Source organism: Hylobates moloch, unplaced genomic scaffold (assembly GCF_009828535.3).
Source record: "Hylobates moloch isolate HMO894 unplaced genomic scaffold, HMol_V3 SCAFFOLD_2, whole genome shotgun sequence".
Lineage (NCBI taxonomy): Eukaryota > Metazoa > Chordata > Mammalia > Primates > Hylobatidae > Hylobates > Hylobates moloch.
In genome coordinates, this window is record NW_026652277.1 from 91714361 (window position 1) to 91741481 (window position 27121).

General features: G+C 38.8%; 1 protein-coding gene across 22 annotated transcripts in view; it reads right to left on the reverse strand.

Annotated features, from left to right (window-relative positions):
- Positions 1-27121, reverse strand: part of RIMS1 (regulating synaptic membrane exocytosis 1) — a 515539-nt gene that overhangs the window by 213456 nt on the left and 274962 nt on the right. For all 22 annotated transcript variants that reach the window (XM_032153372.2, XM_032153417.2, XM_032153391.2 and 19 more), the window contains 2 exons: positions 19496-19836; positions 16293-17158 (listed from right to left, as the gene is read on the reverse strand). In XM_032153372.2, the coding sequence (XP_032009263.1) occupies positions 16293-17158; positions 19496-19836 (1207 nt within the window). The remainder of the gene's footprint in view (positions 1-16292; positions 17159-19495; positions 19837-27121) is intronic.

Consider the following 27121-nt stretch of genomic DNA (forward strand, 5'->3'; position numbering starts at 1 on the left):
ATTTCATTACATCTAAATACTCTAGAACCAAGAAAATGGCAATAATGTGCAAGGGTTAAATTTCCTTTTCTATAGATGCACTGTCAGGCACTCAGAGAAAAATGTAGTTAAGTTTATAGCCCAATTGGCTGTATCAGTTACTTAAATTACATCATATTTTTTCTTGCTTCACATTTGGACAAGGATTTTTTTAAGTTTATTTTTTATCAATTTTTAATTGCCCATTTTTATTGTTGAAAGAAGACACAGCCTTTCTTTAACAAGTCTATGATGTCATGTAACTCATTCATTAGTCATTGGATATTTCTTGGAATCCATGACATTCTTCTTAATACAGACATTCTTATTGGAGCCTCCTGGAAATGACCTCCAGTTTTAATTTGAACAAACTTCTTTTTGCACATGTCATTCAGGGACTTCCTTGCATTGAATTTCTGGGTTAGTTCGACTATTTCTTGTTTATTATTTGTCTTGACTACATGATTATTATTCAGTTTTCTTGGGTGCATATATCCTTAAATAACATTCTCAGAACAAGAATAAAATGTAGGTTTTCTGAGAACTTTGAAGTTGATAGTTTAGATGAATACAGAATTGTGGTTTCAAAATTACTTTGCTCATAATTGATTCTGTATATTTTATTTTTATTAACACATAATATTTGTACATAATTACGGGGTACATGTAATATTTTGTTACACGCATAGCATATGTAATGACCAAGTCAGGGTCTTTAAGATATCCATTATCTCACGTATTTATTGTTTCTATATGTTGGGAACATTTTAAGTCCTCTCTTCTAGCTATTTTGAAATATGAAATATATTGTCGTTAACTATAGTATACTTACTCTACTATCAAACATTAGATCTTATTCCTTCTATCTAACTGTATGTTTGCACCCATTGACCAGCCTCTCTCTTCCATCCCTCTCCCCCCAACACACCCTTCCCCATGTGTGCTAATTATCACTCTACTCTCTACCTCCATGAAATCAATCTATTAGCTCCCACATATGAGTGACAGTATATGATGTTTGCTTTCTTTGCCTGACTTATTTCACTTAACCTCCAGTTCCATCCATGTTACTGCAGATGATGATGATGATTATTATTTCATAATAACCTCCAGTTCCATCCATGTTACTGCAAATAAGAGGATTTCATTCTTTCATATGGGCAAATCGTATTTCATTGTGTATATGCACATTTTCTTTACCCACTCATGCACTGATGGACACTTAGTTTGATTCAGTATCTTTGCTATTGTGAATAGTGCTTCAATAAACATGTGAGTGCAGGTATCCCTTTGATATTCTGATTTCCTTTCCTTTGGATAAATACCAGTAGTGGGACTACTGGATTATATGGTTGTTCTATTTTGTTCTTAGAGAAATCTCAAAATTTTGAAGGCATTCATCAACCGTAGTTTATGTTCAGTCTGTAGTTCATCATTGCTGATGAGAACTATAAAGGCAGTTAACTCTTTTTTGTATATGACCTGGTTTATTTTTTAACCTCCAAAAGCTTATACATTTTTCCCCTTTTCCTTGGCATCTTTAATGGTGTTGGAGTTCCTCTTATGTTTCACAATTATAATCTTTGTACTCATCTTTGGGCATCCCCATGGCTGTATGGGCTTCCTCATAGGTAAGTTTAATGGTTGCCTCTTTGTGGTTTCAAAATTCATCATTTTTACTTCAGCTTTTGTTTTAATGCCTAAGATCAGGTTATTTTATTTCCTGACTTGGAGAATTGCCCAGATACCATACCTGTAGGCAAGTGTGTGATACTGAGTTTGGTCATATAATCTTGTATTTTGTCCAGTCACCTTTGTCCAAGCACTTCAATGCTATAAATTTTGGTACGCAGAGCTTTCTCTTTATCTTGAGCTCTGTTAATAACTTTAATACCTAAAAAAGTATTTTACACAGAATATTTGTGTGTTTGGGTGAACAAATTTCCCTGTGGGTTAGACATTCCAGGAAGTATTATACTAAACTTGACCAAGATGTGTGGCATTTTGTTCTGTTTGTTTTTTAAGCATTCTTCTGCTCTTGAATGATCTCTTATTTTCAGGGTCAATGTGTCTTGGTTTATCTTGGTTCTTCCTATCTTTTGGGTTTTGTTGTTCATTCACATTTAAAATGAGCAACCAATCAGTGGATTTTCCTGTGTGGCTGGTGAGTGTTTCCACGTAGATCATTTTAGATAGGCTGCTCCGGTAGATACTAAGTGTATCTATGACATTTGTGAATACAGTATGTGAATGGATAGCTTTCACTTTAGGATGAACGAGGTGTGAAGCTCAACTTTAGGATGGTATGGATAGGGGTTCCACAGTGGGGAGGCACCTACTCCTAGTATCTGATTTTTGCTCAAGCAGTGTGCTGAATTGCTTCTGGATATTTACCTAGGATTTAAATCTTGGGCCTTCAGTGTGTGCAAAGCAATAAGGAGGAAGGGGGAATGGTAAGAAGAGTGATGTAAAAGTGTGTGTCAACAAATACTGAATGAACATGCCAACCTGAAGTTCCCCCTCTCACTTCAGCTCCATTGAATCTGATGTCTCTGAGCCTGAAGTCTTCATAAGATGCTTTATGGCAAATAGCTCTCTACTCCACCACCATACCCTCATGCCTACTTGGCAAGCACTTACGTGGAAAAGCAGGCTATATTCGCCTTTCCATCTGCTATAAACATCTCATCTACTCATAGTTCACCTTTTCTCATCACTTTTATGAGTATTTTATGGGAGTCTCATGGAGTAAGAAAAACGAATGCTGAGATTTGACAGCCATTTGAAGAGAAAGCTCCTTTTAACCCATCTCCCACTTAGGAAAAAAAAAAAAAGTGCAGCTGACTGCCAGCACAGTACTTTTAGGGCAAACGGGAAACAGGTTAAGTTGTAATTGTTTTAAGGTTACAATTTTTAAAATATATGTAGCTAAATTCTTACCACAGAGCCTGATTTTGTTTTGAAGCATCCTGTCTCTCTATAAAGTCCCCAGTTAGACAGACAGACAGATAGGGGAAATAGCCATGGTCCTTGCATTCATGGCATTTTCAATTGACTAGCTAGAAGAGTGCACTCATAATGCAGTAGGTTTTTAGATATTTATTAAACAAATTAATACATGAATAAATAAGAGCCAAATTTTTGAATTGCAAACCCTCTTAATGTTACAAGAAAAAATACTAGGACTATGAGAAGAACACAAAATGAATTCTTTGCTCCCAGGAAATACACATAAACCAATAACTTCTTGATATGGTTAGGCTTTGTGTCCCCACCCAAATCTCATCTTGAATTGTAATCCCTATGATCCACATGTATCAATAGAGAGACCCGGTGGGAGGTGATGGATCATGGGGGCGGTGTCCCCCATGCTGTTCTCATGATAGTGAGTTCTCACAACAGCTGATGGTTTTATAAGTATCTGACAGCTCCTCCTTCACACTCTGGCCCTCGCCCTCTCTCACCTGCCGTCATGTAAGACGTGCCTCCTCCCCTTCCATCATGATTCTAAGTTTCTTGAGGCCTCCCCAGCCATGCAGAACTATGAGTCAATTAAACCTCTTTATAAATTACCCAGTCTTATGCAGTTCTTTATAGCAGTATGAGAATGGACTAATACACTTCTAGTCAAAATTATAAGCACTATGTGAGCAGTACGCATTGTACTGCTGAAGCCCAAAGAGGATACTCCCAGCACGTTTAGTTTAAGAACTAAGCAACCATATAAAGCATTGCATAAGTTACATTTAAAGGATGTATCATCTTATAAGAGTTCCCGATTCCCCAATGATTGTCAGGTACCCAAACTTAACAGGCAATTATTCATATTGCCACAATCTATACTTGGTCCCCTAACACTACCTCTATATTTAGGGGTAAAAGTCACATCTGTTATTAAGGGTCCTCAGTCTTATTCAGCTACTCATTGTTTGATATTCTCGCATGTATCATTTCTTAGACTAATCCAGAAACCTTATGCTCCTCAAAAGACTGCTAAACACTGCCTAGCAGTAACAGTTATAAACCAACCAATTGCCCCTCCTTATACAGGTTGACATCTGAAGCCATTCACAAAGCACTGTAGAAATTCAAAGGCATAATTAATTTGTGTTGTACTTTCTCAGTTTACTAAAAGTCAGCAAGGAGAAGATAAAGAAAGAAGGAAATCCTGTTATCCTACGCCAGGCTCTTCTTCCAACTCCCTGCCTTAGGATTTATATATTAAGTTCCCTAAGTATAAGTGGCTTTCCCTTGGATCAAGACAGCACCTTAATTTCGTTGTTTACTCTTAGGCCTCTTTACTCAATTCCTCACAGGCAGTATGAATCTTCAGTAGACCTTCTCTCAATGAATTATATTATATATTTCATTTAAATTTAACTGTTATTTTATAAGCAGGATTTAGTTCACTTTTTCTTCCATTTAGAGAGATTTATATTAGTTAATATTTAGAAGCTAAAAGACAAGAGATGCCCAATTTTTCTCACCTGGCAATAGCAGTATGAATGGCAATCACTTGTAAAACGTGGTTGTTAATCTCAATTTTTAGATAATCCCACCAGATAAAGCCCATTGTTAATCAGTGTGTGTGTGTGCTGTGCATGTGTATTCAAAGGAATTCAACTATATTTAAAAGATTATATTGACTATAAAGGCTGTGTTATCTTTCAGATCCCATTTTGACCAGGTTATCTTTTCGTTTTGTGAGACAGCAGAACACATAGGAAAATTATATCAATACATCAAAGAGAAATGTCCCTTTGAGGCATTTATCAAGTCACATTTTATTGTGTAATTATTCCTTATTGTTTATTTTTCCCAATAGAATATAAACTCCATTAGAGTAGGGAGCATATTTATCTTTTTTTTAACCTCAGTAAATACATAGAAAATGTGAAATACCTTTTTTAACAAACATAAGAACCAACTCAGCATAAAATACAAATAACAGTAAATATCTATGACAATAATAGTACACATATATTAAGTAGTTACCATATGCCAGGTACTGTGTTAAATGTTTAACTTATATGTGTAACTGATAAACTATCCTTTTAAATTTTATTCCATGAAGATAATCTTCCCCCACCTGAAATTCAAAAATGACATACTATTCTTTTTAACAAATCTAATTCTGTGAAGAATGCCATTGGTAATTTCATAGGAATTGCATTGAATTTGTAGATTGCTTTGGATGGTTATGGTCATTTGAACCATACTGATTCTTCCGCTACATGAGCATGAAATGTTTCTCCATTTGTTTGTGTCATCTATTTATTTCATCTGTGTTTTCTAGTTCTCCTTGCAGAGATCTTTCACCTCCTTGGTTAAATGTATTCCTATAGAACACATCTTCCACAAAGTGTTAGATTTTCAATTGTCATTTAAACTAAATATCAAGAAAACTTGAATTACTCCAAAAAAAAATTTCTTCCCAGATCATCCTTTGCCTTCTCACTCTATTGGGGCTCATAACATACAAAACTGTTTCTTTTCCCTTTTCTTTGTATATTATAGATATTGACAATTATCTCACAATTATGATAATATATATGGTATTAGTACCACAGGCAAAATAAAGATATGAAGAATGTTAATTTACCATCTTATTATAGATGCGTTATCTCATCCAAACCACTCAACAATCTTATGAGGTAGATACTTTTATTTCAATTGTGCTGTAAGAAAATGGAGATTTATGGAAGTTAAGTAACTTGTGCAGTGTCGCAAGGTGCTGGAGATTATCATGGCTCGTTCCCAAAATCACCCTTAGTAGGTAATGGTGGGGTTTGCTAATAAAGTTATTAATAGCTATTACAGGTGGCATTTCTAATTAAGTTTGAAATAAGCAAATGTCTATGCTACAGTGATAAAAGGTGTTGCTCTTTATAATGTTTCATTTTGTAAAGGTTGAGATTGGTTAAAATATTAGAGTAGGATGACCACTTTAAGGTATATTCACACAATTTATTTGAGAATGAGATCATTTATGTTAAGAGGAACCAGGTTGTCTTTATCAGATAAATGAGCATCTGGTATCCTTGTGTTCCCAGATGCACAGGTTTAACACTAACTTCAGAGATGTGTACAACCCAAATGGTAACCAAAGTCTCCAGAGGGATAAATTCCCAAGGAGGGGAAACAGCATGGTGAGGCAATTGGTTCTTCACATCAGACAAGCTCCATCCCTCCAACTGCTCATGCCACCAGTCAGGTTTCTTTCCTTATCTGCTGTTACTGTAAATAATTTTAGAATTCAATTATGTCTGATTCCATGCTCACTGTGATTTATAACACATATTCAATAAAAACTGGTGAAGAGCCCTTTAAGGAATGGGAAAATACACATATTGTGATGGTTAATACTGAGTGTTAACTTTATTATAGGATTGAAGGATGCAAAGCATTATTCTGGGTGTGTCTGTGAGGGTACTGCCAAAGGAGATTAACATTTGAGTCCGTGGACTGCGAAAGGCAGACCACCCTCAATCTGAGTGGGCACAATCTCATAAGCTGCCAGCACAGCCAGAATAAAAGCAGGTAGAAGAACATGAAAAGACTAGACTGGCTTAGCCTTTCAGCCCTCCATCTGTGCAACTGGAATAATTAGATACTAAGGTGGCAGGAGCCAAGGGCAGCACTCAACCGTCAAAGGCAAGGTGGGCATAGCTACCATAATGGACATAATGGACAGCAGAGGCAAAGCAGCAATTGGAATAGCCTGACTCACTTAGAGCTCTGGCATTGGCTAATTAATCACAGTGTTCCTAGAAGTGAAATTGGTAGGACGCCTACTGCATTCTTAATTTATATAAGCAGAAGACTTCCAGGTTAAGCGGACAAAAGACTAATTTGAATTATTAACACAGAGAATCACGGCCCCTCAATCAATTTCCAGACCTGAGACAGTTTACAGACCCAGCAACCATTGAATGAAGGGAAAGCTGGGTGCTCTTGAGAAAGGACCCCACTACACTATCGACAATTTATGCTGTTACTCTTTCTCCCATCCCTCCCCAAGGAGACCTCCAGCCTTTTACTAGGGTAACTGTGCATTGGAGGAAGGAAAAAATGACCAGACATTTCAGGAACTACTAGACACTGGCTCTGAGCTGACATTGATTCCAGGGAACACAGCACGTCACGTCACTGTGGTCCTCCAGTTTAAGTAGGGGTTTATGGAGGTCAGGTAATTAATGGAGTTTTAATTCAGGTCCAATTTACAGTGGGTCCAGTGGGTCCCCGGACACATCCTGTGGCCATTTCCCCAATACCAGAATGCATAATTGGCACAGACGTACTGTACTTAACAGCTGGCAGAACCCCCACGTTGGCTCCCTGACTGGTAGGGTGAGGGCTATTATGGTGGGAAAGGCCAAATGGAAGCCAGTAGAGCTGCCTCTACCTAGAAAAATAGTAAATCAAAAACAATATCGCATCCCTGGAGTGACTGAAGAGATTAGTGCCATCATCGAGTACTTGAAAGACGCAGGGGTGGTGACGCCCACCACATCGCCGTTCAACTCTCCTATTTGGCCTCTGCAGAAGACAGATGGATCTTGGAGAATGACGGTGAATTATCATAAGCTTAACCAAGTTGTGGTGACTCCAATTGCAGCTGCTATACCAGATGTGGTTTCCTTGCTTGAGCAAATTAACACATCTCCTGGTACTTGGTATGCAGCCATTGATTTGGCAAAGGCCTTTTTCTCTATTCTTGTCCATAAGGCCCATCAAAAGCAATTTGCCTTCAGCTGGCAAGGCCAGCAATATACCTTTACCGTTCTACCTCAGGGGTATATCAACTCTCTGGCTTTGTGTCATAATCTTGTTCTGAGAGAGCTTGATTGCTTTTCCCTTCTACAAGGTATCACACTGGTCCATTACATTGATGACATTATGCTGATTGGATCCTGTGAGCATGAAGTAGCAAACACACTGGACTTATTGATGAAACATTTGTATGCCAGAGGATGGGAAATAAATTCGACTAAAATTCAGGGACCTTCTACCTCAGTAAAATTTCTAGGGGTCCTGTGGTGTGGGGCTTGTCAAGATATTCCCTCTAAGGAAGGTAAAGGATAAGTTGCTGCATTTGGCAACCTTCTACAACCAAGAAAGAAGCATAACATCTAGTGGGCCTATTTGGATTTTGGAGGGAACACATTCTTCATTTGGGTGTGTTACTCTGGCCCATCTATCAGGTGATCCAAAAGGCTGCTAGTTTTGAGTGGGGTCCAGAATAGAAGACTGTACAACAGGTCCAGGCTGCTATGCAAGCTACTCTGTCACTTGGTTCATATGACCCAGCAGATCCAATGGTGTCTGAGGTGTCAGTGGCAGATACAGATGCTGTTCGGAGCCTTTGGCAGGCACCCATAGGTGAATCACAGCAGAAGCTTCTAGGATTTTGGAGCAAAGCCCTGCTGTCTTCTGCAGATAACTATGCTCCTTTTGAGAGACAGCTCTTGGCCTGTTCCTGGGCTTTACTGGAAACTGAATGTTTGACCATGGGTCAAGTCACCACACAACCTGAACTGCCTATCATGAAATGGGTACTTTCTGACCCATCTAGCCATAAACTGGGGCGTGCACAGCAGCATTCCATCATCAAATGGAAATGGTATATACGTGATCAGGCTCAAGCAGGTCCTGAGGCACAAGTAAGTCACATGAGGAAGTGGCTCAAATGCCCATCATCTCCACTCCTGCCACCCTGCCTTCTCTCCCACAGCATGTACCTATGGTCTCATCGGGAGTTTCCTACAATCAGTTGACAGAGGAAGAGGAGACTAGAGCCTGGTTCACAGATGGTTCTGCACCATATGCAGGAACCACCTGAAGGCGGACAGCTCCAGCACTACAGCCCCTACAGCCCCTTTCTTTTTTTTTTTTTTTTTTTTTGAGACAGAGTTTTACTCTTGTTGCCAAGGCTGGAGTGCAATGGCGCGATCTCAGCTCATGGCAACCTCTGCCTCCTGGGTTCAAATGATCCTCCTGCCTCAGCCTCCCGAGTAGCTGGAATTACAGGCATGCACCAATATGCCTGGCTAATTTTGTATTTTTAGTAGAGATGGGGTTTCTCCATGTTGGTCAGGCTGGTCTCGAATTCTTGACCTCAGGTGATGCGCCCGCCTCAGCCTCCCAAAGTGCTGGGATTACAGGCATGAGCCAGCATCCCCAGCCCACTACACCCCCTTTCTAGGACATCCCTGAAGGACAGGAATGAAGGGAAATCTTCCCAGTGGGCAGAACTTCGACCAGTGTACCTGGTTGTACACTTTGCATGAAGGAGAAATGGCCAGATGTGTGATTACATACTGATTCACAGGCTATGGCCAATGGTTTGGCTGGATGGTCAGGGACTTGGAAGAAGCATGACTGGAAAATTGGTGACCAAGAAATTTGGGGAAGAGGTATGTAGATGGACCTCTCTGAGTGGTCAAAAACTGAAGATATTTGTATCCCACATGAGTGTTCACCAACAGGTGACCTCCACAGAGAAGGATTTTAATAATCAAGTGGATAGGATGACTCGTTCTGTGGACAACACTCAGCCTCTTTCCCCAGCCACCTCTGTCATCGCCCAATGGGCCCATGAACACAGTGGCCACAGTGGCAGGAATGGAGGTTACGCATGGGCTCAGCAACATGGACTTCCACTCACCAAGGCTGACCTGGCTATGGCCACTGCTGAGTGCCCAATTTGCCAACAGCAGAGACCAACACTGAGCCCTTAATATGGCACCATTCCTTGGGGTGATCAGCCAGCTACTTGGTGGCAGGCTGATTATACTCGACCTCTTCCATCATGGAAAGGGCAGTGGTTTGTCCTCACTGGAACAGACACTTACTCCAAATATGAGTTTGCCTATCCTGCATGCAATGCTTCTGCCAAGACTACCATCCATGGACTCATGGAATGCCTTATCTACCATCATGGTATTCCACACAACATTGCCTCTGATGAAGGTACTCACTTTATGGCTAAAGAAGTGCAGCAGTGGGCTCATGCTCATGAAATTCACTGGTCTTACCATGTTCCCCATCATCCTGAAGCAGCTGGATTGATAGAACAGTGGAATGGCCTTTTGAAGTCGCAATGACAACACCAAGTAGGTGATAATACTTTGCAGGGCTGGGGCAAAGTTCTCCAGAGGGCTGTGTATGCTCTGAATCAGCGTCCAATATATGGTACTGTTTCTCCCTTGGCCAGGATTCACAGGTTCAAGAATCAAGAGGTAGAAGTGGAAGTGGCACAACTCACCATCATCCCTAGAGACCCACTAACAAAATTTTTGCTTCCTGTTCCCACAACATTATGTTCTGCTGGTCTAAAGGTCTTAGGTCCAGAGGAAGGAACCTGTCACCAGGAGACACAACGATTCCATTAAACTGTAAGTTAATATTGCCACCTGGCCACTGCTACCTTTAAGTCAACAGGCCAAGAAGGGAACTGCACTGTTGGCTTCACTGAATGACCCAAACTATCAAGATGAAATCAGTCTACTACTCCATAATGGAGGTAAGAAAGAGTACGCATGGAATACAGGAGATCCCTTAGGGTGTCTCTTAGTGTTACCATGCCCTGTGATTGAGATAAATGGAAAACTACAACAGCCCAATCCAAGCAGGATTACAAATGGCCCAGACCCTCAGAAATGAAGGTTTGGGTGACTCTACCAGGTAAAAACCACAAACTGCTGAGGTGCTTGCAGAAGGCAAAGGAAATAAAGAATAGGTAGTAGAAGAAGGTAGTCATCAATTCTAGCTATGGCCAATTCTAGCTATGGCCACCTGTGACCAGGTGCAGAAATGAGAACTGTAATTGTCATGAGTATTTCTTATTTTGTTAAGAACATATTTGTGCATGTATACACTTGTACTAAGAAAATATCTTCATCTTATTTCCTTTTTCCTTTATCATGTGACATAAGATTTATTGACTTCATATTAGCACTTCAGTGTTGTTAACTTTATGTAACAGCATTTGGGTTGGGGATTGCTACTTTCTGGTTGTACAAAGGATAGTTGTATTATGTTCGGCATAATTATGACCTTATTATTGTCTTTATTTGAAGATTACATATGATTTCAGGAGATGTGTATGGGTTCAAGTTGACAAGGGTGGACTTGTGATGGTTAATATCGAGTGTCAACTTGATTGGACTGAAGGATGCAAAGTATTATTCCTGGGTTGTCTGTGAGGGTATTGCCAAAGGAGATTAACATTTGAGTCAGTGGACTGGGAAAGGCCAACCCATACTCAATCTGGACAGGAACAATCTCATCAGTTCCCAGCATGGTCAGAATAAAAGCAGGTAGAAGAACATGAAAAGGCTAGACTGGCTTAGTCTTTCAGCCTTCCATCTGTGTGGGATGTTTCCTGCCCTCCAACATCAGACTCCAAGTTCTTCAGCTTTGGGACTCAGACTGGCTTCCTTGCTCTTCAGCTTGCAGACAGCCTATGGTGGGACCTCACCTTGTGACCGTGTGAGTCAATACTCCTTAATAAACTCCCCTTTATATATACATCTATCCTGTAGCTATGTCCCTCTAGAGAACCCTAATACACATATCAATCTCCATCAAGAGATTTCTGGGCCAGGCGCAATGGCTCCCACCTGTAATCCCAGCACTTTGGGAGGCTGAGGTGGGCGGATCACGAGATCAGGAGATCAAGACCATCCTGACCAACATGGTGAAATCCTGTCTCTACTAAAAATACATAAATTAGCTGGGTATGGTGGTGCGCACCTATAGTCCCAGCTACTAGGGTGGCAGAGGCAGTAGAATCACTTGAATTCAGGAAGCGGAGGTTGCAGCGAGGCAGAGGTTGCAGTGAGCCAAGATCACATCACTGCACTGCAGCGTGGTGACAGAGCGAGACTCTGTCTCAAAAAAAAAAAAAAAAAAAAAAAAAAAAAAGGATATCTGGACGCAAATTAAGTATATCTACATTTCTATTTAATACCTACTTTATTACTTCAGGGAAAAATACGTATTCATAAAACAATATTAAGGCACAAAAGACAGTCAAGAGAGTCTACCCACCATCTGACTTTTTAGAAGCCCATAAATAATATGCAACTTATAAAGAGAAGTCATTGGAAGGTGAGCTGACTGATCCCATATACATATATTACATTCCAAAGATACTACTTTAAGTTGGGTTGCAGCAATAATAACAGAATGAGCCCTCCCTTCCTTCCTTCCTTCTGTCCTTCCTTCTTTCCTCCCTTCCTTCCTTCATTCCTCTCCTCCTTCCTTCCTTTCTTCCTCTCTTCCTTCCTTCCTCTCTTCTTCTCCTTCTCTCTTTCCTTCTTGACGGAGTCTCGCTCTATCGCCCAGGCTGGAATGCAGTGGTACAATCTTGGCTCACCGCAACCTCCAGCTCACGAGTTCAGGCAATTCTCCTGTGTCAGCCTCTCAAGTAGCCTACAGGCGCACGCCACCACACCCAGCTAATTTTTTGTATTTTAGTAGAGATGGGGTTTCACCATGTTGCCCAAGCTGGTCTCGAACTCCTGAGCTCAGGCAATCCACCTCGGCCTCCCAAAGTGCTGGAATTATAGGCAAGATCCACTGCGCCCGGCCAGAATGAGTTTTCTTAATTGTTCCTATAGATAGTATGAGATTGTACGGACACATACATGTGGGGGGGGGGACACATATACATGCAGTTCGGACATAGAATGAGGAAGCGAAGTAATTCTTAAATTATAATATTTTGTATATAATTTATTATGCAATTTGGCAATTACAAAGAAAGCCAAAAACTGCAAACAGTAACCCTAAATACAAAAACATTAAGAAACACTAAAGGACTCCAACACTTCTACAAGGATGATGACCAGCACCATTAAATTTAGGACTGTGGCCACCTTAAATCTGAGTGAACAGAAGCAAAATGAGGAGAATCTTCAAAATAAGCACATAATTTTAATATTACATTGAAACATTTTCTATATAAGCACTATCTAATGGACCTTTTTGTGATAATCTTCTCGAGCACCAGGCTTTTTGGCTACTTCTTCAGAAGAAGGGGAGTTTTAAGTTCATTTTATTTAATTTAAATAGCTACATGGGGCTACAGTATTATATAGTGAAAATTCAGCCCATCACACAATATTCCCACAACTTATGGAGTATGAACTTTTTACCTCAAAGTTACTACCCAAAACACCATACATAACACCTTGCTTGATACAATACTTGTGAAGTACAGTTGATGCTTGAATAACACAGGGGTTAAGGTTGACCCCCAAGTAGTCAGAAATCTGAGTATAACTTTTGACTCCAGAAAACCTTAACTCCTAATAGCCTACTGTTTACAGGAACCTACTGTTTACTGATAGCATAAACAGTCAATCAACACAAATGTTGTATGTTATATGTATCATATACTCTATTCTCATAATAAAGCAATAGAAAAGTTATTAAGGAAATCATAAAGAGAAAATATATTTATTAGTCATTAAGTAGAAGTGGATCATCAAAAATGTCTTCATCCTAAAGGTCTTCATCCTCATCTCTTCACATTGAGGAGGAGAAGGAAAAAGAGCCTTGCTGTCTCTGGATGTCAGAGGCAAAAGAGGTGGAGGAGATGGGAGGGGAAGCAGAAGAGGCAGGCACACCTGGTGTAACTTTATGGAAATGCATAGTAATTTCTGTCTGACATTTTTCCTTTTTTGTTTCTCTAAAAATGTTTCTGTATGGTACCAATCCTTTTTCCACCATGTGCTTTAGTGTCATTGTCTCTATCATAGAAGGATCCATGTGGTAAAAGAAGTCAAAAGGAGTCTTGAACAACAAGAATCCTCTACCAGACTGTCTAATGTCAATCTGTTTTCTGGCACTGCTTCTTTTACATCTTCTTCCTCACTGTCTGTCATTGGTTAAGAAGCACTCATCCATTAAGTTATCTTCTGTTAATCCCTCTGGTGTGGTGTCTATTAACTCTGGAATCTATATTTAGAAAGTTTTCACCCTACACCTTTCTTTTTTCATCATATCCACAATCTCTTTCATGATTTCCTTGATTTGCCTGTGAAGTCATGCACAACATCTGATAGTTTTCTCTAGAAGGAATGAATTGTTTTGGGTCTGATGGCTTTGATGGCTTTCATGTTTTTTTCTATAACAATGATGGCATCTTCAATGGTGTAATCCTTCCAGATTTTCATGATATTCTATTTATCAGGGTTCTCTTCCATAGCGTTACAGTCTTGTCCATACAGTACTATGTGAAATGAGCCTTTAAGGTCCAGAAGCCAAACTGGAATCTTTGTGTTTGAAGTCAAGTAGACCACTTCAACACCTTTCGTGTTGAACTCATGGGGTTCTGGGTAGCTAGGGACATTGTTCAATATAAAAAGAACTTTAAAAGACAGTCCGTTACTAGCAATGTACTTCCTGACTTCAGGGACAAGACATCCATGTATCTAGTCCAGGAAAATAACTCTTGTCTAGGCCTTCTTGTACAACCAAAAGGCTGGCAGTTATTGTGTATTTTTTTCCTTCAACACTCAGGGGGTTAACAGCTTTATACATAGAGGCAGCCCTTACTGCATTTGCACAAAACAGTAGAGCTAGCCTAACCCTTCCTGCCTTAAATACTAGTGCTTGCTTCTCTTCCTTACTACTAAATGTCCTTTTTGGCACCTTTTTTTTTTTTGTTTCAGAATAAAGCACCTTGCATTAAAAACCTGTTCAGGCACATATCCTTTCTCCTCAATAATTTTCTTAATGGCATCTGGAACTCATCTCTGCTGGTCCACAGAAGCTGCTTCTACTTTTGACATTTTTTAAAAGCCAAACCTCTTCCTTAAATGATCAAGCCATCCTTTTCCGGCATTAAATTCTCTAGCTTTAGGTCCTTGACTATCCTTCTGCTTTGTTATATAATGACTTCGCTTTTTCTTAATATTAGATTCTATAGATATACATTTTTATAGCAACCCTGCACCCACATAAAAGCTGCATTTTTAAGGCAAGATAAAAGTTTTTCACAAAAAGTGCAAGGGTTTTGCTCCTGCTGACGTAGCTGCAGCAACAGTGTCACAAATTTCTTTTTCAACAATGGTTGAACTTATCTTGAAATGGTGGGCAACTGCAGCTGCAGACCTCAATCTGCGGTACACATCAAGCAATTTAACTTTTTCTTGTAATGTCATGACGTTGCTTCTTGGGAGAACTTCTAGTGTCACTAATGACATTCTGTATGGGTCTCATGGTATTATTCAAAGTTAATGGTTTTGCACTAAACATCACAAAAAATACATGAGAACCACAAGATACCCCGCAATTTACTGGAGAAAGAAGCTGCTCAAAGGGAGATGATAAGCATCACAGGGCATTTTAAAGTGGTGCTCGCAACACTAAAATCACTGGAAGAGGCTAAGGAAATTATTACAGTAATACAGTATGCACTACAGTTAATTTCATGCAGCTATGATTTAATACCGCATGTTTACATATTTACATTTCTTCCCACTGCAAATGGCGCCATGTACAGTCTGTAAGTGTGTGTTTAAGTTTTTCTTTTTAACTTTTTATAATAGATTCATGTACATTTTATGGTAGCAAATGATAAAACAGACTAGTATCTATATATATGGTATGCATTCATGACATACCTAACTTTTTCTTATTTTCTTAAAATATTTCCAGGCTACCCGGTTCATCCACAAGTATTTAAAATTGCTGCAATTCTCAAAAAAAAAAATTCAGTATATTTATTGAAAAAACATCCACATATAAGTGGACCCATGCAGTTCAAATTGGTATTGTTCAAGAATAAACTGTAATCTGTTCACAAATTGTGAGAAAGATTAATCTGAAGTTTGAAAAAAAAACTACCTTTGCAACTGGAATATTACATAACTGATGTGTTTTTTTAATGTCTACTTCCTTTATAAGGCATAATTTTCATTTTCTAGCAAACAAATTGTTTTTCACAGAATAATAAATCCACTCTAAAATAATATCTTAAAAATATTAGACTGCATACCAAATTTACCAGAATGACAGGACGCAAAATCACCAAGAACTTTTGTAGCCTAAATCTGGAGCTTGTTGTGTTTTAAAATCCCACAAATCAATCAATAAAATTAAATTAATAAAAATAAGACCTTCCACTGGCGGTAACGCTGTCTTATCTGTGAGCATTCCCAGCCTCAATGCTGAACCCAGCAACTCGCCTAGCACCTGCACCTCTGCCCGCGCCTCTGCACCTGGCTGAAGTCCCCGCACGGCCAGCGCCGCCCCCTTACCTTTCTCGCTAACGCTCTCGCTCTCCAGCTCCACGTCCTCGCAGCTGGTGTACTCGGGCGTCGACACGCCCTCCTCCTCAGAGCTGCTCACCGACATCTGCCGCTTCTTGCCGCCCCTCTTGGACCGGTGCGGCTTGGGCGGGGACGGCCGCACCGACTCCGACTGGTCTGAGCTCAGAGAGTCGTTCCGCAGCATGGTCTCCACCTTCTCGCGCTTGGCCTTCCGCATGAGGACCGCCGAGCTGGGGTCCAGGCGGCTCTGCTTCCTGAGGGGCTCCTGGGCTTTGAGCTCGGGGGCTTCAGCGGGAACCGGCCCATGTCTGGGCGCCGGCGGGCTGTGGTTCGTTAGCTGCTTGGCGCCCGGCGCCCTGGTCTCAGCAGTCCTCTCAGCCGAGTAAGCCCGCGGCGAGTCCGGCGGCGAGGCCCTGGCCACCGCCGGCGCGCGTTTGCCGGCCTTGCCCTCCGGCAGCGCCGCGCCCGCCTCGGTGCGCGGGAGCGCCACGTCGCTGTGGCGCCGCTCGTGCCTGGCGCGGGACACCCGGGCGTGCATGCGCATCTGCTGCTCCTCAGGCGGCGGTTTCACCGGGTACCGAGCCAGGTTCGGGTCGCTGCGGTACCTGGTCTGATAGTCCTCCTCTTTTCTTTGCTTTTCCTCATCCGCCGCTTTGCCCTCGTCCCGTTTTTCCGGCGTGTCTGGGTAATCCTGTGATCGCCCTTTCTCAAGCCTTCGGCTTTCCCGCCTTTCTTTGCGCTCCCGTTCTTCGACGGCCCCCTCCACGGGCTGCGCTGAGGTCTTTGGCACGCGTTTCCGCTCGCTCTTCAGGGCTCCTTTGCCATTCTGCTCGGAAAGCCCTGGGGTCTTCTTTCTATGATATACAAAGGAACGTCAAGGAGAGCAATTTATAAAGACTAGACATAAAAAACATGTTTTCTTCTCATTCCAGTCTTAAATCATTTCAGTTACAATAACTAGTTATAGGGATTTGGATCTGAAGGTGGAACTGTAAGGGTGTTGGAATTTTACAAGGTAAGGGATCTAATGGGAACACATATTAATTATTAGCAAATATAGTTTTCATAAGAGTGGGATGCTTGTACATTTAGCAGCTCATTGAAGCATAGTTGCTCTTGTTAGAAGTTTACATTGAATCAATTTACTTTTCTTGAAATGCTGAAAAATACTTACCTTGCAGGGTTCCTGTGAGGTTTAGAGACACCATCTGTGAAGATGTTTTATGAAAGGGTAGAGTGTCATGCAAATGGAAGGAGTTCTCCGGTGTCTCTGATTCTTTGCTCTACTAATTATACTTTTTCTCATCTCTGCCTTTAATTTTCTAACTCCTTGACAGTACAAAATATGGTCAAGAATTCTTCAGTAATTTAAAACAAATAAACAGAGTGTCTCTTTCAATCTTGCCTCTCCCTGAAGTTGCCCAGCTCTTTACACCGGCTGCTCACCGGTACCTCCCAATTCCTCAACATCGCTTTCCTATGAATTTATATCATTAGTAAAGGTATTTGTCCCTATCAATCTTCTTCAAATTTTAACTAAAAAGTCAAAACAAAAAGTATCTATTCAGCCCTCGTTCTTGAAATTTTTGTAGTTTTTCACCATATGTCAAAAACAGAACTCTTTTCTCTTTAGAAACTTTACACCTCCAAATTCTCTATCTTATTTAAAGATATCATCTTCCAACCAGTTCCAAACTGCAGCTTCAGTATTTTTGTCTCTTCTTCTCCCACAACAATGTGTCACCAAATGCTATTAATTCTACCTTCCCTGAGATATCTCTGGTGTCCTTTCTATCCTTTCTCCAAATAGCTTAGTTACACTTGTTCTCTCGTACTGCCCTCTTATACACTGTGTAGCTCCCCTACAACTCCTGAGTATCTTATAAAGCTTAATTCAGAAGTCACTTCCTCTATCCTAGGGCTCTCAAAATACTATACACACTGCCTAGCTTTGATCAAATTAGCATCCTGGTTAATTGCCTAGGTGTCTGTCTTCCCTAGGATAGTGTGTGGTCTCTTCCCTAGGATTTGTCAGAAAAGGGACCATGTATGTTCTAATCATCTTTATACCCTCTGGTTCCTGGCACAGTGTTTATCTGTAGTAAATACACAATGACTACTGGCTTGAATAATAGCTACATTCACTGAAAGCCTACCATGTGCCAGCTTGGGAACACATGTTCTCTTTTAATACCTGCCACAACCCTGCAAGTGAGTTTTTACTGCCTATTGTGGCAGAGCCAGGACTAGAATCCAGACCTATTTAACTTTGATGTCCTTGATCTTTTACTGTATGGGCTTTGCTTGAAAAGGGGTTCAAAAGCTTTCCTTGGAGCCTCCTTTCTCCAAGTAATGGTTACACATACAAAAACAATAAGCCCAGTCTAGGTGCTAACAAAAGTCCTGGCCCCAAAATCATGAGCCTCATGAAGATAAGGGTTCTGTCTTCTTTGTCAACACTTTTTCCCAGTGCATAGCTTCATATTTGCCCATGAATACATTTTTGAATGAATGAATCAAAGTAAATAATCTGATCATATTAGTCCCTGTTTAAATATTCAGTGGCTTCCCTTTCGCCTACAATAAAAGCTATAAAATGTAACCTGTCCCTTCACTACCTCACCAGCCTTTTCTCCCCCACATTCCGTCTGCTACTTGCACTGTGGCCAGCAGCTGTCCTTTAGGAGGCCCTCACGTTGGGCTTGTTCCTTCAGGCCATGTGTCTATGCAGATACCTGGAGCACCCATCCTACCCTTCTCCTGGTTAATTCCAAAGTCACTCTTTAGAGCTCAGCATAAAAGAAATATCCTTAAAGAAGGCTTCTCTGATGTGTCCACATACTTTCTGATAGGTCAGATTCCCCCATCACATCCTCTCAGAGCACACTTTTAATTAAAGGGCTAGGTTTATAGGTGAAACATGATCTAAGAGCTTTTCTGAGTTCATCATTGGAAGTTGGTAGCTCAGCTGGGTGACTTAGTTCATGTTTACATCTGTGCGTGATATTAAAGAAATGCTTTCAACGAAGGTCTCCTAAGGAATACATTCTAGAGATAGACAACGCCCCTCAGGCCTGTTGTTTTTCCATGTGGGGCCTGAGAAGTACTACTTGAGGAGTTAAATTCTTGAAAACGGCTTTGCTCTCCTAGCAAAATCTTGCCTTTTGCTTACAGGGTGAAAGAACTATTACCTCTCTCTAGGAGGTTCACTTCTAGACCTGGATGAAGCCTGCTTCTGTTCAGGCCCCAAGGCTTGCTGCGAGGGCTCAGCCCCTTTGCTCCTGTCTGGCGGTGCGCTGGGAGGAGCAGCGTCCTGGGAGGAGGCAGCTGCTGTGCTCAGGGGTGTCTGAGACCGCGATCGCTCTTGGAGTCGTGCTTTCTTTTCTCTTGGTACCTCAGAGCCAGCACCTGTAGTTGTATCACTCAGGGTTCCATCCTGACTTGTCTGCTGAGGGCCACTTCCAAAAAACCATGCTCCAGATTTGGTTAAGATTTCTTGTTGCTTTCGACATAAATTGCATACCCACATAACCTATTTGAAGAAGAAAGAACAATATAAATTTTTATGCCCTCTTGGAAATAACTTTTCAGTATCTTAAAATTTATTTAAGAAAAAAAGAACAGTATTCATTTTCATATTTATCCTTGCAAATTTCTTGTGAAAATGGTCCTCCCACAAGTCACAGTCAAATATACAAATGCCTAGACAGGGACTTGTCTGAGACTAGAGAGCCTCTCAGAAGCCAGCGTAGAGGTTTTTTTCTCAGCATTTCTAATTTGATGATTCTGAGTTTCCTTTTACCATGTATCTGTCATATTTTTTATAATTGACTCTGGAGTGTTAGCAAAAATGTTCTAAGCAAGGTAGTTAACTGATTAGAAAAATGTTACCAGGAAAAAAAAAAAAAAAGAAAAATGTTACCAGGAACTACAGAATCAATATGTAAATACATAAACCTCAGTACTTGCAAGTATTTTTAAAAAGTCTGTCTTTTCAAAAATCATCCACAATTAAAGGCAATATTAAAAATATTCATACAGAAGAAACAAACATACAAAGTAAGCACACAAAAAAGGTCAATCTGTATATTTTCTCTAGTTTCTTAGTAATAAACTAACCTTAAGCTTATTTATGCTATAAAATATAATTTTCCATGCACATATTTACTAAAGCAATAAATGTGACTCTGAGTTTATTCATATGTGATCACTCCAATGTAATGTTCCCCGAGGAGAGCTATTGGGGAACCATCATTTAGCAACATATCCACTGATAAATTACAAGATGTAGCATCACTTAAAATAACCCTATACATCTGTTCTCCATTTGATGACCTTTAAAATGAATGTAATAATGAGGACGATTATCATAATAAAAAATACTAATAGCAGCAATGACTAGCTGTCACAGGGCAAAGATAGGTGCTAACGGCTCCATGAGCCATCTTTTCAAATATCCTCAGTACCTCTGTTTCTTTGTGCTGTGACTTTACATTGCTGCCTCAGTTACATGGCTCCAAAGGCACTTCAGGTGTTTTGTATTTGTTTCTACTTCAGAAACTACCTCCACAGAAAAGCTAATTACCAAACTCTAGGCTTCCTTTTCACAAATACTGACTCAATCAACAAGTACTCAAAAATATTGTATCAGGATGAATAAATCATAGATACATTAATTGATAAGCAATAGAAAATAGTAAAAGAAGCATTGTTTAGTAGGTCAAATGAAGAAAACTCTGAAAATATTCAGATAAATGGGGAAAAACTGTAACTATAGCCATAGAATAAGATAAAGCTAAAATAAGAATAAGAAAAAGACAGGAAAAAAGTAATACATTTTTTTAAAAGGAAAATACTGCAGATGAGTTAAGAACTGCTTTCCAGGCAAGAAAGCTCAAATGAATTATAATATAGGAAAAATTAAGACTGAAGAGAAATACTTGCTATAAAAAATTTAAAATTCATGAAGGTTAATTGATTTATTTAGACTTTCCCAGTCATAAAATGAAGTGTACTGGGTTCAAAAAAGCAGCTAGGTATAACGTCTACACAAAGTATTATAACCAATATTATGGAATTCTCATCTACTAAGATGTCAAACAAGATGAACAATTCATTGCATAAACCTATATCAAAATAAGGATTTTATGGGAAGTAACTTCAATTTAAGTGCTAGCCAAATAAGGGTATATTTTACAAAATCTATTACTGAGTAGGTCCCTCAGAAGTCCTGATTGTTTGAACATGGACATATTAAGGGTAACATTAAAAGGTGCAATACTCCAGGGCCAGGACCTTCATGAACAGTCAGTGACACTGAGTCTCTTCTGCCCAGACCCTGAGTGGGGACAGGGGACATGTGTGTAGCGGGAAGGTTTTGTTTTGTTTGTTTTTTGTCTCTTTAGCTGACAGACCACAATAAGAAAGTTTGAAATTATGTAATTCAAAAAGATTGGTATGAAATTTTGACTATTTTACATCAAATAAGAAGACATTAAATTTGTATTTCTCAGACTAATAATAAGCAACTTATTACTCATCATTTAAAGTAGGTTCTTTTCAGCCAGGTGTGGTGGCTGACGCCTGTAATCCCAGCACTTTGGGAGGCTGAGGGGAGCAGATCACCTGAGGTCAGGAGTTCAAGACCAGCCAGGCCAACATGGTGAAATCTCGTCTCTACTAAAAATACAAAAATTAGCCGGGCATGGTGGTGCACGCCTATAATCCAAGCTACTTGGGAGGCTGAGGCAGAAGAATCACTTGAACCTGGAAGGCAGAGGTTGCAGTGAGCTGAGATGCCGCCACTGTTCTCCAGCCTGGACGATAGAGCGAGACTCCGTCTCAAAACAAAAAGAAATAAAATAAAATAAAGTAAGTTCTTTTCTACAGAAATATCAAGGTATACTTAGGATAAATATGCAGTTTTTAAAAAACCAGAAAGCACAAATTTACAATTACAAAGTTTCTAAAATTGAATAAAGCTAAATAAAGAAGCAGAAAGGAGCACAATAATACTGATAGAAGGGTAAAGGATACTCTTCATTTTACATTTGAATATTCTCTAGAAATCTTTATCACAATCTTATTTTGATTGCTTCATATTTTTAAACGTTACAAAAAATGGGTCAATGAGAACCAACTGCCAGATTTGGGCCTGTTCCAAATTTTGAGTATGTGCAGAACTGCTACCAGATCAATTAAAAGAAACACAATTTATTATTATTAAATAAGTTGAATTTTACAATTTAATTTCATTTCCAATTTATTCAAAAAGTTACAATTAGTGACTATGTCAAAACAGCATAGGCATTCTAAATTCTATTCTTAAAATAGTGTATTCATTTAAGTCTGTGATGCTTCGTTAATTTTTTTCTGTTTTTAACATTTAGTAAAATATTATATAATTCCAAACTTTTCCTATGTCTTATTTCCTTGTACACCACCACATTTTTAAATTTGTATTTTTAAATTAACTGTAAGTGTAGTCAATCCATCCTCCTAACTGAAAGTAAAATTAACCATGAGAATGTTAAAATATTTATTTTTATCAAAATATCACCTCCCAGTCTCTATTTTCAGTTCTACAAATTAATCATACCACAAATTTTACAAATAAAAAATAAATTGCCCATGAGTTATAAAGAAAAATATATAAGATTACAATAGAATATTGTCATACATTTCAACACAGTTAATACCAAACATTGCAGACCTCCATAGTACATTTTGTGAAGTCAGTATTAAGTATTATATTTGCCTAAAGCTATAGATAATACAAGAGTGCGGTAGGGAGTCATTTTTAACAGATTTTTTTTTAAAAAGAGGATAAGACATAACTTTGCCTACAAAAAAAATGCTATTTATTTAAAGCACACAAACACACCTTTTAGAAAGTGCACTATGCAGGATTATACCCTGATTAAATACCCTGGGATGTGTTCCAAACTAATCTAAACTAAAGTAGGCCTGTGCAATAACTTATCTTAACAATTTACAGATGTTAAACAATCACACACAAACTCAATTCAAATACTATCGTGAAGTTACATGACTTTTGAAACACCATGCCACATATCAGAAAATATGCAGGATTGAAAATTGTATTCTGACCTTTTGCTGTAACTACATTTTTAATTGTCTTTTCCTCTTAATTCTTAAGAAGTACAATAAACTATTTCATAAAACCCATAGGAATTTTTTACCCAGAGAAATAAAAATTGCAACACGTTCTACTATACATATACAGAAAATTCCATAAATAAAACCACAAGTTTGGCAGAAAAACTAAAAAGGTATTCGAGTGGAAGAAATATTAAAATATTTACAGAGCCGGACACACAGAACAAAAGAAATGTGCCCTTGATTTATTCTTGATGATATTACTAAGGTGATTCATGATGAGGCCCAGAATAATTTTTTTTTTTTTTGGGGATGGAGTTTTGCTCCTGTTGCCCAGGCTGGAGTGCAGTGTCGTGATCTCGGCTCACTGCAACCTCCGCCTCCTGGGTTCAAGTGATTCTCCTGCCCCAGCCTCCTAAGTAGCTGAGATTACAGGCGCCCGCCACCACACCCAGCTAATTTTTGTATTTTTAGTAGAGACGGTGTTTCACCACGTTGGGCAGGCTGGTCTCAAACTCCTGACCGCAGGTGATCCACCCTCCTCAGCCTCCCAAAGTGCTGGAATAACAGGTGTGAGCCACTGCACCCAACTCAGAATTCTTATATTAACACAAATGTCTTCCTTATAAGAATCCATCTGAGGTATTTAGTATTATAACATAAAGAATAAATATAAGCATGAAGGTTTAAAAAAAGAGATTGTGATTCAATTTTCATTTGATATTTTTACAGATAAATTTTGAGATCGATTTTCAATGAATATAGGATGTTTTTAAAAATTATTATGGTACCATTTTGAAAAACATGAAAAAGAAGATGAGATAGTCAATTACAGTTGCTCATTTTCCTTTCTCTATTCAGTAAGCACTCACCCTAGCAGAAACTGGGGACAAAATTATCAAGGTAATATTTCAACTTTGTTGACAAAAGTAGATGAGAGGGTAGAAAATAGTAGATGTCAGAATAAATGAGAATGAGCTCTCTTTGGTTCTTGTAGTGTGAATGTGTATGTGGGTGGGAATGGGTGGGTGTATGTGGGTATGTTTCTCTTAGTCTTTTATTGTTGTTATTGCTATTTCATAAATTTATTTCCCTTTGGAAGTTTATAAAATATGTGGTTTTATGAAAGACAAAAATATGATATAGAATGTTTCTTTTTAATGGGTAAATCACTTCCAATTCCACTGTCTATTAGCATTTTAATACAATTTTCTATGCAAATTTAAAATAACTGAGATTCCACTGTAACTCTATATCCTATTTATATATTTAATATTATAACACAAGTATTTCTACGTGATTCTAAACGTTTCTAAAGCATTTTAATATCTACAAAATATTTTATAGAGATGGAATATCACTTACCTAGCCCTTAAACTGCTTATAACCTTTCACATTAACACAGAACTCTGCATTGAAAAGTGTGTTGATCAAACTTTTTTTCATATTTATGGTCTTTTTTTAGGATACATTAGAAAAAATCAAATTATTTGGTAAAATTTTAGAACATATTTAAAGCTCCTCTCATATAATCACTGTGTGGTAACATTTGGGGCTCTCTGTATAATTTGCAAAATACCTTCCCAAAAGGGGTGCTAAATTGTAACCCAAAAGTGACAATATCAGTTCTGCACTTTAAAATCTAGTGACTTAATAATGCCCCCAAACCCTATACTCTTATAAATGTTTCAAATTTGAAATAATACAGTGAGATTCATTTAGACAATAGAACCATAAACCCCACAGCAGAAGACGAACCTCAAGGAAGGGAGATAACAATGAATTTCTGCTAAGTGTATGTATGTAAAAGGGTGGTAAGTGAAACAAAATGGAGGAAGCTGTAGCTCAAATCACAGATGGAGGAGGGCCGTAACCAAGAACAGAGATGATCTTCTCTGCAGAACCCACGAGAAGATCTAGGTTAGATGGCAGATACTATGGCAGGAGAGAAGTGAGAAATAGAATTAAAACAGATGACTATTTGTCTTTTTTTTTTAAGTTTATTTTCCGTATGTAGAATGACCACTTTCCCACAAATCTGAAACAGACAGGTGTTGTTGACCTGCAAAGAGCCTTTCTCATTCTAACAGGTAGGTTTTCTCCATCCTAACAGCTGGTTCTCCAGTTGGTCACTCAAAAACACCTCCCACATATGCACACACAAACACACACCCCAATCATCCATTCTCATGCCTCGTTTTTGTTTATTCCCCTATATATGACTAATCAAGGAAAACTAAACTATTAAAATAAAAACTATAACATTAAAGAGAAAGGCTAAAATCGGCATAGAGAACAATTAATGTTGGAAGAATAAGAGATAATTCCAGGAAATATCTTAAAGAAACCTTAAAATAACCTTTAATTAGTGTTCAGATGTCAACCTTAAAAGAGCTTTTAAAATTAATGGTAAAACTGTCTCAATAAAAGAAGAATTTAAAAGAAAGGATGTATGAAAAAACAAGAGATAAGAAAACACATGAGATAAAACGTTAGAGAGATAAAACACATGAAATAAAAAACATGAGATAAAAGTTCTAGAAAAAAAGAACAAAATATGGAGGGGAATAAGTTGCAAAAATAATAGAAGACAAATTCCCAGAATGGAGAAGTCACTGCATATTAATAAAATGAATGGAAAAAGAAACCACCAAGATAAAAATTATTATGAAATTTCAATATAACAAAGCTAAAGAAAAGATCCTAAAAGTTTCCAGAAAGAAAATGTTGGGTCCTAGAGAAAGGAATAGGAAATAGAATGGTATCAGAATTCCCATCAGCAATGCTGGATGTTTGAAGACAAGGGAGAAATACTATCAATAGTCTTTGGGAAAATGATATGGGTCGTGAAATTTTATATACAGGTAAACCATCAATCAAATATAAAGCGGTTTAAGAAATTTTCAGGATTTGGAAGAACTTGGAAAATTTACCACTCACATATCCTTGTTAGCAAAACAAAATCTACCAAGAAAGAGGAAATCCAGGAAGCAAATGGTTTTCACAGAAGAGCAAGTGTTATCTCTTACTCTTCCCAGGATGAAGAACCCTCCTTGAAACCCTAAAGAGAAATTTCGAGCAGGAGGATGGAGACTCTAGAATGAGGATTCTGGGAGCAAAAATTAAATAAACCAAAAGACAATAGCAACAACACAAAAGGCAAATTGATCAAATGCATAGTGTGATTTTGAACACAAAACAAATGAAACAAAAACTTCATAGGATAAAGGAATTTAGCTAAAGGGAGGACCCATTCGTATTTGAAGCTAAGAACATTTCCCATCAAGTAGGACAGTGGTCATGGTATCTGATCCATAGAATATGAAGCATAATCTAAATTCACTGCTTGGCTCTATGGTTAATAACTGTGTTAAGCTGCAGAAGTGAACCAAAGAAGAAACAAAATAGAGATTCTGGGTGGAAGGACAGAGGAGTGTCCAAATGACATCTCTGTGCTTTAGTATCTTCCTTTATTTTTATATGTCATGGCAATACTATATGAGCTGTGAAGAGTTTATTAGCTCAAATATAAATGCTTAATAGTGCTTTGTCTCTCATGAACAGACAAAGTTGGGGAAGAATAGTCAAAAGACTTTTCCTCTTTATTATAAGCCTTCTATTTAATCTTTTATCCACATATACACAGTTAAGTAGTTATATGTAGTATTACATATAGTTATACGTTTATCTTTTAACAT